The sequence below is a fragment of the Carassius carassius genome, chromosome 13, assembly GCF_963082965.1.
Source record: "Carassius carassius chromosome 13, fCarCar2.1, whole genome shotgun sequence".
Classification (NCBI taxonomy): domain Eukaryota; kingdom Metazoa; phylum Chordata; class Actinopteri; order Cypriniformes; family Cyprinidae; genus Carassius; species Carassius carassius.
The window spans coordinates 7,180,624-7,193,127 of NC_081767.1; the positions used below are offsets into that span (position 1 = coordinate 7,180,624).

Here is a 12,504-nt window from a genome sequence, read left to right on the forward strand (position 1 = left end):
ATTAGACCACAGAAATTCCATAATGATGTTTACATTCAACTTTCAAAAGTGCATTCATCTTTGCCATGTTTCATTCAATTAGTTGACTAGTGATATGTGCTGTATTAACAAAAACATAAATGGCATTAATAAAAACACTAGCACTGACAAGCTACGCAATATCGAGTTCATAATCTAATGCGATTCATCAAATGAACGTGATATAGCATAGCTTGTCACTGATCTACGGCTCTGTGTATTAAATGCATCGGAATAAATTCCATCTGACAGCACATGGAGATTTATCGGTACTATTAATCACAGAATCGGCTTTACTGATGAGATGCACACGGCAATCACATGCGATTTATCGTGCAGCCCTTGTTTGTTGATCACAAAGTACAGAGTAGATGAGGAAAACTAGGATACCGGGTGTATTACAGTCTAGAGTGTGTGGAATGGTGCGCTATGATTGGCTGAGCAGATATATTGCATTCTGCAAAAAAGGGAGACTATTTTTTTGAGGTTTTAGAAAAAAAAAAGAAAAAAAAACATGACCTAATAACTCTGTGAATATTGCAGTTTATATATAATTAAGATTTCTTTCATGTTTGGTTTTACTCTTTCATTTTTTTTATAAATATTTTTATATTTCTATTTTAATATAATCAAAAATGTATTCCTGTGTTGGCAAAGCTTATTTTTAAAGCAGCTATTATTCAGTGTCATTTGATCCTTTAGAAATCATTCTAATATGCTGATATGGTTCTCGTTATTGGAAATATTATATACATTATAAATGATAAAAAAAGAAAAAAAAAAAAGTCAACTTCAGATATATATATATAAAAATAAAAAATGTCAACTTCAGATTTTTTTGTCAGATCTTTTGTCAAGAATGAGTCATTTATAGATGTTTAACATAATTTATTCATAACTAACATAGACTACACCACTTGGAAGTTGGAATAAAAAAATAAAATAAGTCCTCTGTAACATATCATACCATCTAAGCCCTCTAAATAGGCATAGGCTCCTTTAGCCTATAAATAGACCAACGCACCAATAAAAACGAGTCTTTTTTAACAAATAAAATTAAGATCAATTTTTAATTAAGATGGGTATTTGGCAATAACAAAATTAAGTTAAAGGCTCCGCCGGATTTGCTTTGCCACTATCAGCTGACATTTAATAAAAGAATAATGCCAACATTAGCGAAAATACTCAGTCCACATTATGCATTTAAGACTCAATGAATATTTAGTTATCATTTGAAAAACCTTTACTCACAGCGATTAGGCTAAGCCTGCATGTTTTTTTGTGGAGGAAAATTATTGAATCCACTGTAGATGGCTTCAGCGCGGTCCTGCGCTCACTGATTGTACGCCATATTCACTCATTATTCTCATTAGAAACATGGTCAAAACTTTTCCACACCTCAGACTTTGCTTTAGTTGCTGGTGCAACCAAACCATAATCGCCAGAGGCAAGCCTCCGTTACACCTACTCAGCATCCATTTTCGCATCTTTCTCGCGCTAACCGAAACACATCACATGACCGGAGCACAAGCCCGAGCCCGAGCCCGAGCCCGAGCCCGACCCGAGCCCGCATAAGACGATATAAATTAACCCCTAACCCGACCGAACCCATCGGGTCCGGGCAAAGATCTTCAGCTCTAATATATATATATATATATATATATATATATATATATTAAAGAGACTGTGACTCACTGAATATCCCCCCTCACTGGTCTATTTCCCTCCAGTTCCAAAGTGCTTGTTTAGTTCTCTGGAGTGACTGTCAGAATAAATGTTTGTTTGTTTTTTTTTTTCTTTTTTGGATGTATTTGTGACAAATCCCCCAGTTACTCAGCGCCTATGGGGAGAGCTGTCATCCGTGACTTAGTCTATTCTATGTTATAAACAGGAGCACATATTGCAGTGACATATTACATGGCTAACAGCAGCCTTCATTCGAATGAGCCATAGCTGTAGGCCGACTCATCCGCATATGTGCCACTGCCATGCTGCTCTAAACCTTGAGGCCAGTGAAGTGGGTGGAACAGAGTGAACTGGCAGTGGGTCGTCAAGTACGAAAGACCTATTAGTATTCACAGTGAGAGATGTATGTCAAAACTCCCACTTGAAATCATTCACTAAATCTCCAGTAAATGCTGTATGCCACACACAAATTAGGCACACACATATTTGTTAGCACAACGACATGCAAAACCACCCCACCCCCTACATCCCCCACCCTACTCCAGGCATGAAAAAGTTGTTCATTGGCCCCGACTCTCTCAGCATGTTCCAGGGGTGCTGGATCGCGGGGCCCTTTGGCAATTGCAGAGATTAAAATGTCATCTTTTCTAATGTCACCCGTAAAAAACATGATGCAACCTTTGACTAAACACTCCTGACGAGGCCTGTCAGCATGTACTGTAGCTACAGCTTTTAGCCCATATGTGTTTAGCTCTGCTCACTAGAATACGATCACACAATGTCCTCCCTATCGGCTGGAGTGCATGTCCTTGGAAAGCTCAGGCCTTTAATGCAGTCTTTTTAAACATGAACATGAGCTTACAGAGCTGAGTGAGCGTAGAATTACATATTTTGGATTTAAGATTATGGAACGCTGTTTACTATTAGCTTGTTGTTAATTAGCACGCATATATTAGCATAATACCTTATTCTGCATGACCATATTCTAGATCCCACAATCCTACCCAATACCAAAAACATAACTACTACAACTACTAACTTGCTTACAATCAATAAGCAGTAATTAAAAGTTTATTGATGGAGAACTCTTAGTTAATGGTAATTATATGTCTTCTAATCTAAAGTGTTACCCATATTTTTTTAGGCCAAAACTCGTAAACAAGATAGCATTGATGCCTTCTTCAGCATAATGTTTCACTTTTTGTAATAGTCGCTCAGTTGTCTTCAGATTTTAAAGACAGATCTCAAAATCCTACAGTCACTGAAGAATGAAGAGCAGTGGGTGGTTTAACTGTTCAGAAAGGTGCTCACAAAACATAAAAACAGTCATTGATCATCCAGGTAACATCACACAGTATTAAGAATCAAATGTATGAACTGGTTCATATTTGCAAATTCAGTTAATATTTTGTCTTGTGAACATACACCTATAATGTTTGTAAAATGATAATATGGAACATTCTTTTTTTATAATAACCTCTTTTGTTTTTTTTTTGCTTTTTTTTTTTGCTTTTTTGTTGTTGTTTTTTCATTTACACAAATCAGGAGTTACAGATTACAGAAAGATTTTGGGTGAATTTTGGTTGTTTTTGCTTATTTTAAACTAGTTTTGCCTTATTTTAAAGAATTTAAAAGAACTTTTGAGGCCCCCGTGGAAGTTTGCTCCATTTTCCTATTAGGCCCCAGCCTCCTGATTAACAAATACTGCATTAACATCAGCACTTAAACTGTATTTGATTTTGTGACTTTGCAGTTGTATTCTACTCATCGGTTGCATCAGCTTTGCTGAGAAACTCCCCGCAGACAAATTAGACATTTAACAGTAATTATCTTCAAATGCGCTTGTCGAGGGCTGAATTATTTTTTATCGTTTTGCCTGGAAATGTTTTACTTCTGTTAGACCGTCATGCAGAACAATAAAGCTACTAATTATGAACCCATCATTCAGAACGACAGCAATGCCTTCATTACAATCATTCCCGGAAATCTTTATCTCTCTTTGGAGTCCCACAAATCCCCTGCCTCTGAAAACAGACCTGTTATTTTATTAAAAAAATCACTCATATAATAATTTCCTACTGCTCTTGTGGGCTCAGTAGTTTCATTAATTGTACAAAGAGGCAAGATAAATGGTGTGTAAATGTAAATATTTACAAAAGCATGCACATATGCTGTACCATAGTTGCTAACATGCCACACAGTGTCAGTTTAATTACATTATTGAGCAAGTGTGTGAATTATGCACTGCGTATAACAAATACAGATTTTTATGTACTGTGTATACATTTTATAAGCACGTCTGGTCTCTTGTAGGGAGTTTGGCCATTTTTAATTATTGGGTAATTATTGGAACTTGTCAGTATGCAGTTTTCCCTATTGCTCCTGTGCCAGTGATGATCCCTCTGCATGCCAATGCTGGCAAACGTGCAATAGGTTGCCGACCCCTGTTTTAAACCATTATGTATTTCCTTGCAGAATACAAAAAACAAAATCACCTCTTTAAAATATAATGAAAGTGAATGAGAACGAAATGAGAAAAAAAAGTGGTCTATACTCTTGTTGGGTAGAAAAAAATACAAATTTCTCTATTGTGTTGCACAGAATAAACAACATAAGAGCTGATGGAACAGTTGTGTGTTTTTATTTTTATTTTTTTTTTGATGTCATTGTCATTATACAAAAATAACTGATATTCTTACGACAAGAGTTTTCATTTTTGATTGAACAAATCCTTTAAAGTGGAACCATGTGTTTGTTTTTATAAACAGCATCAGCTCCAGTGTTCAGCACCAACCCTGTCCGGCTCATTGCGACTGTTGGGAAAGATGTGTCTCTGGAGTGCCGTCCGCGGGCATCGCCCAAACCTAGAATCTCATGGAGGAAAAATGATAGAAGAGTCCAGCCCAGCCGGAGGTGAGTCTAAATCGCAGTTATCTCTGTGACTTAACATGTTTTGCATGAAAGTGTGATCATTATCAGGTTTCAGGATGAAGCAGAGGCAGTCCACTCCTATGGGTCCGTGTTTTTAATTGATTCCAATTAAAAATGCCCATAAACACGCATACATTTACATGAATCTGTGTGCAAAGGGGCTTTAATCAATGTTCTTGTCCAATGATTACCGGTCTCATGCTGAGTTCGGACCTGCTGAGGTGCGATGTGATGACAGGTTTGTTTGTTCTCTCAGAGCTAATAGGCAAGTTTGTTGTGCAGTGTGGTATTGTGACTGATGTCATGTTAATTTGTTATTTATTAGTTAATAGAATAATTCTTTTCACTGCTATTTCAATTAAATATTCAAACTTGTGTTCATATGCAAAAAGAAAATACAGAATTATGCAAAATTAAAGTAGCACATGAACAATAGTGAGGTGAAAGTGAAAGTGAAATGACATTCTGCCAAGTATGGTGACCCATACTCAGAATTTGTGCTCTGCATTTAACCCATCCGAAGTGCACACACACAGAGCAGTGAACACACACACACACACTGTGAACACACACCCGGAGCAGTGGGCAGCCATTTATGCTGCGGCGCCCGGGGAGCAGTTGGGGGTTCGATGCCTTGCTCAAGGGCACCTAAGTCGTGGTATTGAGGGTGGAGAGAGAACTGTACATGCACTCCCCCCACCCACAATTCCTGCCGGCCCGGGACTCGAACTCACAACCTTTCGATTGGGAGTCCAACTCTCTAACCATTAGGCCACGGCTTCCCTACAATTAGTGTACAATTAGTGGTCATGAAAAATAAAAAAATAATGTTTTTGACCAATCAGAATTAAGTGTTTAAATAAGCCATATATTAAGTGTGTGTAATTAAGTTAACAGTACATGTACTGGCATTATTTTTCAATGTTTCTATATGTGTAGTTGTCCATTTGTGTTGGTATGGTCACTGATACTCAGTCAAAAAAAATGCATATTGCATTTATTAAAGACATTTCTGTCTTTTGTACATTTTACAGTCGAAGATGTTGTGGAAAGGACGATATTTTAAAACATACACGCTAGAACAGAAATGGGGGTTAAAAATAATATAGTCAGTTAATGTATAGGATGTTGCTGTATTCGTCTGTTAAGGTTTTGTACATGTAACCTCATTAGAATTAATGTATAGCTTGTCTGAGCCATGATATTTTAGAGCCTGTTGGCTGATAGCTCATCCGCTGTAGCTGGTCGTTTTCAAATGCATAATCTTTAATCAGCATAAGGAAAATGAGCGCCATGCCCATGTACAAGCTCTTGATGGAGAAGACGTGTCACTCATCATGAGTGACAGATCTGAAATTATCGGCCCCCGTTGAGCGCTGTAGGTTACAAGTCTGTGAAGGGCTGCTGTTTAATAAATGAGGGTCTTTGCCACAGACACATCTAGACGCAATGATCTATTCATCTGAAAAAAAAAATAATAATAAATATATATATATATATATATATATACAGTACAGACCAAAAGTTTGGACACACCTTCTCATTCAAAGAGTTTTCTTTATTTTCATGACTATGAAAATTGTAGATTCACACTGAAGGCATCAAAACTATGAATTAACACAGAGCGGCAACCTCCCGCTCTCTCTAGTGAAGCCAATAAGGAAGTGACTAAAACTGCAATTCATCGACTGGCCGCTTGAGGCTGGCTGCAAAAGAGAGTCAATCCCATAGACTCCCCATGTTAAAATGCCCAAATTTACAGCAGAAAAAAACATGTTTTCAGCCTGGTGCAAAAAATGATTTTGGTCTATATAGCAAATTTTGCCCTTCATGACAACTGTGAGGGGGGTGAATTTTTTTATAACTAATCCGTTTAAATTATATTAAGCCTTAAAGTTCTGCATAATTAAGGGCGTGGCCACTTGAATGACAGGTGAATTGCCACTGCTGTCACAGCCGTCGCGCTAGGTGGGCGTGGCTTAAGCAACCAGCTCCCGCCCTTTTGCCCATTTTCGATTGTCCGGGAGAGTCGCGCGGTGACGCGCTGCCAAGATGGCGAAGGCTCGCTCTGCACACTTTAGGCTTCAAAAACTCTCTTCAGGAGTCTACGGGTGACGTCACGGACACTACGTCCATGTTTTTATACAGTCTATGATTAACACATGTGGAATTATATATGGAATTATATACATAACAAAAAAGTGTGAAACAACTGAAAATATGTCATATTCTAAGTTCTTCAAAGTAGCCACCTTTTGCTTTGATTACTGCTTTGCACACTCTTGGCATTCTCTTGATGAGCTTCAAGAGGTAGTCACCTGAAATGGTCTTCCAACAGTCTTGAAGGAGTTCCCCGAGAGATGCTCAGCACTTGTTGGCCCTTTTGCCTTCTGTCTGCGGTCCAGCTCACCCCTAAACCAACTCGATTGGGTTCAGGTCCGGTGACTGTGGAGGCCAGGTCATCTGGCGCAGCACCCCATCACTCTCCTTCTTGGTCAAATAGCCCTTGATGCCTTCAGTGTGACATAGTCATGAAAATAAAGAAAACTCTTTGAATGAGGTGTGTCCAAACTTTTGGTCTGTACTGTATATATAATTAATATTATTTTTGTGGTGTTATTGGTTGGGTTGTTTATAAAATAAGCTAAATAGGAAAATTGGACAATTTTATAAATGCATCATTTGCTCACCTTAACTTTTTTTCATAACTATAATAATTTTTTGAGTCCTTTTTTTTCGCTGTAGAATAAGTCAAGTTGTTTTGGACACCACTGACCTAATGGCACACAAATGGCTGAAACAAATATATAAATTATGACAGAATATTATTTTTGTTTGAACTACCCCTACGAAATTACACTATTTATTATGTGGTTGGTCACATTTTGTAATTTTGTGTTTGTGTTTTAGTTTCTCTGCTGTCCATGACACTACTGTATCAGAAGAGACCTGTGACTTACCAGTATTAGATGTTTGTATCTGATAGACTCTTTCTCTTTACACATTTTTGAGTATCGTCGTCCTGCGAATTCACACATTGCTTGCTTTTGCATGCTGTGTGTCACTGGAACCGATAGTGAGCTAATTTACTCCTGCCAAGACCTGCAACACTTATGAAGCATGTGTCTCCAAAAAATGATTTTCAGTACTTTAACATATTCCTATTACACTTTCCCCAGGTTCACTTTTCTAAAGGGTATGCACGTTCAAAGTCAATGCTGGCATTTGCATTGAATAATTTTGCACTAATTTGTAACCTTTACATGTTCACCTATTTTCATAATAAGATGCAAATTCACAAATGATCTCAACTTTATAAAGCTTACTGTCTCATATTTAAGATACAAATTTCTAAGGTCTCTAAATGATCAAAACTTTGCTGAAAAAAACTACAAAAAATAAAAACGTGTGTACAGCATCTTCTACATGCCCTCTGTCAACTTATTGATCATGTATATTGTAAAAGGCGTATTAGTATAATTTAAAAAATAATGTCTCCCTTCAGATCAATTTGCATGTGTCTCTTTGCTGTGAAATCTTTACTAATTTATATAAATTTAACATGAGAATACATTTCCTTATATTGCATTGTGTTTTGCACCCCCCCCCCCCCCAATAAAAAAACCCACAAAGCTCTGATCATAAAACTAATAATAACATTTTTATCTTACTAAGACATATTATAGTGAGGTATAGAGTGACAATATATGCATTTTATGTTAGTTGTCAGCTATACTTCTATAAAGATTAATTAAGATTTTATTTGATTTGAGTTTCATATTCTCCTGTATTATACTAAATGAGCCATAAAAGCTGAATGCATTACATTTGACAGGCAAAAAATGTTTTCTTTTTTTTTTTTCTTTTTTTTTTGTCTAAATGTTATATATATATATATATATATATATATATATATATATATATATATATATATATATATATATATTGTATATACATATACAGTATATAGTCCGGAAAAGGATAGTCCGAAAAGATTTTTCTGAATATTATTTAATATGTCAGGCTTTACAGGGTCAAGCAATTTTATTGCCTTTTATTAAGCAAATTATTAATTCTGGGGTAAAATCAAGGTCACCTAACTTTGTCTCTCTACAAGCTGCAAAGCATTTGACAACAGTGAAACAGAAAAACACTCCCTCACTTTATAATTAAAATGATGCCCTACACACATACAAATAAATTTGAACACACCTTAACCAACAGGTTCTCAAGACCCCGAGTCCCCAATTCACCACATATTTATCACAGGTTGTGCTCGGTTGCAAGTGGACGCTGCAAAATTATTTACAAGCTTTTCTGCTGACAGTGGTGCTGTTGCAAAGCAGGCAATTTATTCTGAGAAATAGACACAGGGATTTCAGCTCTTTTCAAATTGTCCTGCAAAATGGCTTCGCCAGCCCAACAACCCCAGACCAGTCATAATGCACAACTGCACGTGTGTACGGACCTCGACTCAGACCGCAGAGCGACGCTAAAAATGTCCACACACAGCACAAAGCCAGCTCTCACCTTGACACCCTTCCTCACTTCCTGCTGCTTATCAAGCCATAGTTCCATTCTCTCAAATCAATAATTCACAAGTAATGGTGTAACCAGCATTCAGATGCTATTTGCCCTTCCAGCAGCCACACACCACAGTAAAAGATAGAGTTGAGTCAGGACAAAGTGTTCTTGAGGTCAGCCGCATGGTTTGCCAGACGGCGCATGTATAGAATCGTTCATAAAGTGGTGCAGATCACATTTGAAATGATGTGGTCTGCCATGTGATAGATGTTTGTTTGTACACAGTGACTACTGATAGATGGGAGAAGTGAACAGCCCAAGAATGCTCTGTTCTTCATGTAACAAGGTGATGAATGGACTTTGAGTTCGCGTGATCTGATATATCATGCGGCAAATTTTTCAGAGTCAAGCAATTTATTGTATTTTCTTTTTGTGTCATGGCCAGGGCAGAAATGGTTATTTCTTTTTTCTTATTTTTTCTTGTTTTTCTAGTGCTTCAGTATCTTCTATGACTAGTATGAATTAGATTTTGCAGTAAGAGAGACTCTGTAAAGTAGCTACATCTGAATATTGTGTCAAAGACATGATGTTGTGTTTTTATCTAAATCGATTGATTTATTCAGAAATGAAATGCAAATGATATATAAGATACAATTTATATATATATAATTGAAAAACCTTTGACCAAATCAGTGTCATGTGGTGCATTCATGCATGAAAAAAAAACTAATAATAATAATAAACCTTTTTGAAAATAATAATGATACTAATATATATTTAAGCTGTAAAGAAAATATTTTTACTTACACCACATGAAATATAAATTAATAAATTTAAGAACCAAATAAAATATATGAAGTCATGAATAAAACATGTATAAAATCATAATGTTTGTATTTTGGTGTAAACGAGGGACAGTTTTTCTCCTCAGGTGATGAGGTCGTGGGGTCAGACAGCATCTGTCTGGTCACAGTCTCTTCCATTTGTTTCTCTTCCAAATGTAGCCCTTGTGAATAAACAGTATTGTGAGATATTCACTATGATAAAAATGAAAAAAAAGGTGATAAGTCACGAGATAGCTTTAACGATTTTGTGACTGGGCATGTTTTTGCATAAGACATAAAAAAGTAATAATTGAAAACTCAACTCAATAAATTCAAAATCTCTGTCACATAATTGCTTTGTGAAGACTAAAAAAGTATCTTCAACTAAACAGAGCTGGTATCACTTAGAAGCTCTGTTATAAAACATTAAAAAGAAACAATGCACAGAATGATAGTTAAAGCATTTAGATGGCTTAGCTCCAGATAGTCAAAAGATATTGTGAGTTACAGATAAAAAAAAAGGGTTGGAATAAAGAATCCTAAACTCAAACACAATGAACCATTTCAACATAAAAAAGGTTTCTAAATATGTGTGAAGAACATTAAACAGCCATGTTTGTATTTTAAGTGTTACCAGAATGGTTTGCCTAGTTGGACATTTTCTGTTTCCCCTAGTGAAACTGTTTGCATGCTTAGATGGAGTGGATTGGAAGCAATAGTTGTCAAATTCACAAGCATTTCCATGAAGCCACAGGACAACTTTTCCATTCAGTAATTAATATACTGCTTAATACAGTGCCTACATATAGAAGAATACGTTTAACATTAAGATCTCAGTGAATTAACTGTTGCTGTTGTAAAAGTACACATTTGTGAGCATTAGCGGAACTCGTTTATCATGTCATGTTTTCTTTGGTTCATTGTCCTGCTATTTTGTAATTAGTGGAGTTCCTCCTTCAATGTTAGTGTAGGAGATTTTTAGTTTTATTTTTCTCACATTTTACAAACCACCAGATTTTAATAAATCAGGCCCCTTATAAAAGTAATAACACACCTCTGCTCAACAACCTGCAGGATTTAAGGCATCATTTGTGTCTGCAGCATAAACAGTGTCGAATGAGCTATTTGCTGAAGTGTAGAGTCTGTTCAAATCCCAAACCTTAAAAATAAACACTAGTGATGCGCGCCTTAGGAAGCTCTAAAGTAATCAGATTGAAAATAATCAGAGCTGCGCTACCAACATTATGAAAAGATATGTAATGAAATGGAGCGTGAGCTACAGTTTAAAGTAGAGGATGCAAGAGAGAATTGCATGACTTGTTTCGATTACTCTTAACGGCAAACTACATTGTTGAATGCCAAAGGAGCCATTCTTTTTCCACTTCAACTGAGTGGTTAAAATGGATTTTCAGTCAGATGATCATTGAATTTAATTTTACAGACATTTGTGTCTGGACGCGGGTGACTTTAGTGAAAGGATTTTCTGACATTAGCTGTTTTCAAGGAAGACATCTCTAGATGAAGAGAAGCTCAATTGTGAGAGGAGCAGGGGTGGGATCGAAGCTGCCCTGCGTTTATCTGACGTTGACAGCTGTGTGGAGTTAATGAAGGTTTGTAATTAACATGGATTTCCGCTAATGTTCAAGGGTTTTGTATTCCAAATGAAAAGTATTAATCCCATTAGTTCGAAAGTATGGACAGCCACTCTCAAAACCCTGTGGTCAATCCTTTACTAATATTGGCAAAGAAGCCCTAGTCAGGGAAATGGAAAATTGGTCCATTGTAAACAAACCTGTGATGATGTTCTGTGATGTTTTCTATGGTGTTTATCCAGCCTTTCCTGTGAAACGTATGAATGTTTCACATTCGTTGATGCTCTCAAATACTTTTCTCCAGAGTAGAGCGAGTTCTTTGCGTCAAGTGGCCTAAAATATATTTTAGGTGGCTCTAAAGGGACGTTTCATTTTTACTACTTTCGTCACCAAGGCTCATTTGCATATTGCTTATACCCACCAGGTCTCTTTTCGTCCTTTCTGGCTCCACGTCCTTGTCGAATGTGGGTTCTCGCCTTCTCCTACTTGAAGGAACGTCTCTTAGTTGATTTCTGCTTATGAATTTTCCATGTACGGGTTATACTTTGTCACGCCTCTGTGAGTCTCTGCCTGCCAATTCTCATCAGCGTCTGCTGGATCAGGGTGCTTAATGCCGTAAATATGAAAGCCAAACATTATGGGACAAATTCATGGGGAAGAAATTAGACTGACGGCTCCCTTTCATCAAGACTGTTAGTTTTAGGCAGAAATTGAATTTTAATAAAATGATCACTATGTAAATATTCATTGACACACCTCTGTTAATCAAAGTGGGGGGTGGGGGGTGTACCAAATTATACATTCACATCATTGAACTATCTGAAGGTTGCCTGAATCCATTCTAGGCCAGAGTTATTGTACTATCATTTATATGCTTTATTATTATTATTATTATTATTAATGCTTTGAATTAGTTTTTACTATTATTA

At 36.6% G+C, this 12,504-nt stretch overlaps 1 protein-coding gene across 3 annotated transcripts in view; it reads left to right on the plus strand.

Annotated features, from left to right (window-relative positions):
• Positions 1 to 12,504, plus strand: part of LOC132155895 (contactin-5-like) — a 285,593-nt gene that overhangs the window by 232,963 nt on the left and 40,126 nt on the right. For all 3 annotated transcript variants that reach the window (XM_059564654.1, XM_059564656.1, XM_059564655.1), the window contains exon 12: positions 4,473 to 4,617. In XM_059564654.1, coding sequence (XP_059420637.1) covers positions 4,473 to 4,617 — 145 coding nt within the window. The remainder of the gene's footprint in view (positions 1 to 4,472; positions 4,618 to 12,504) is intronic.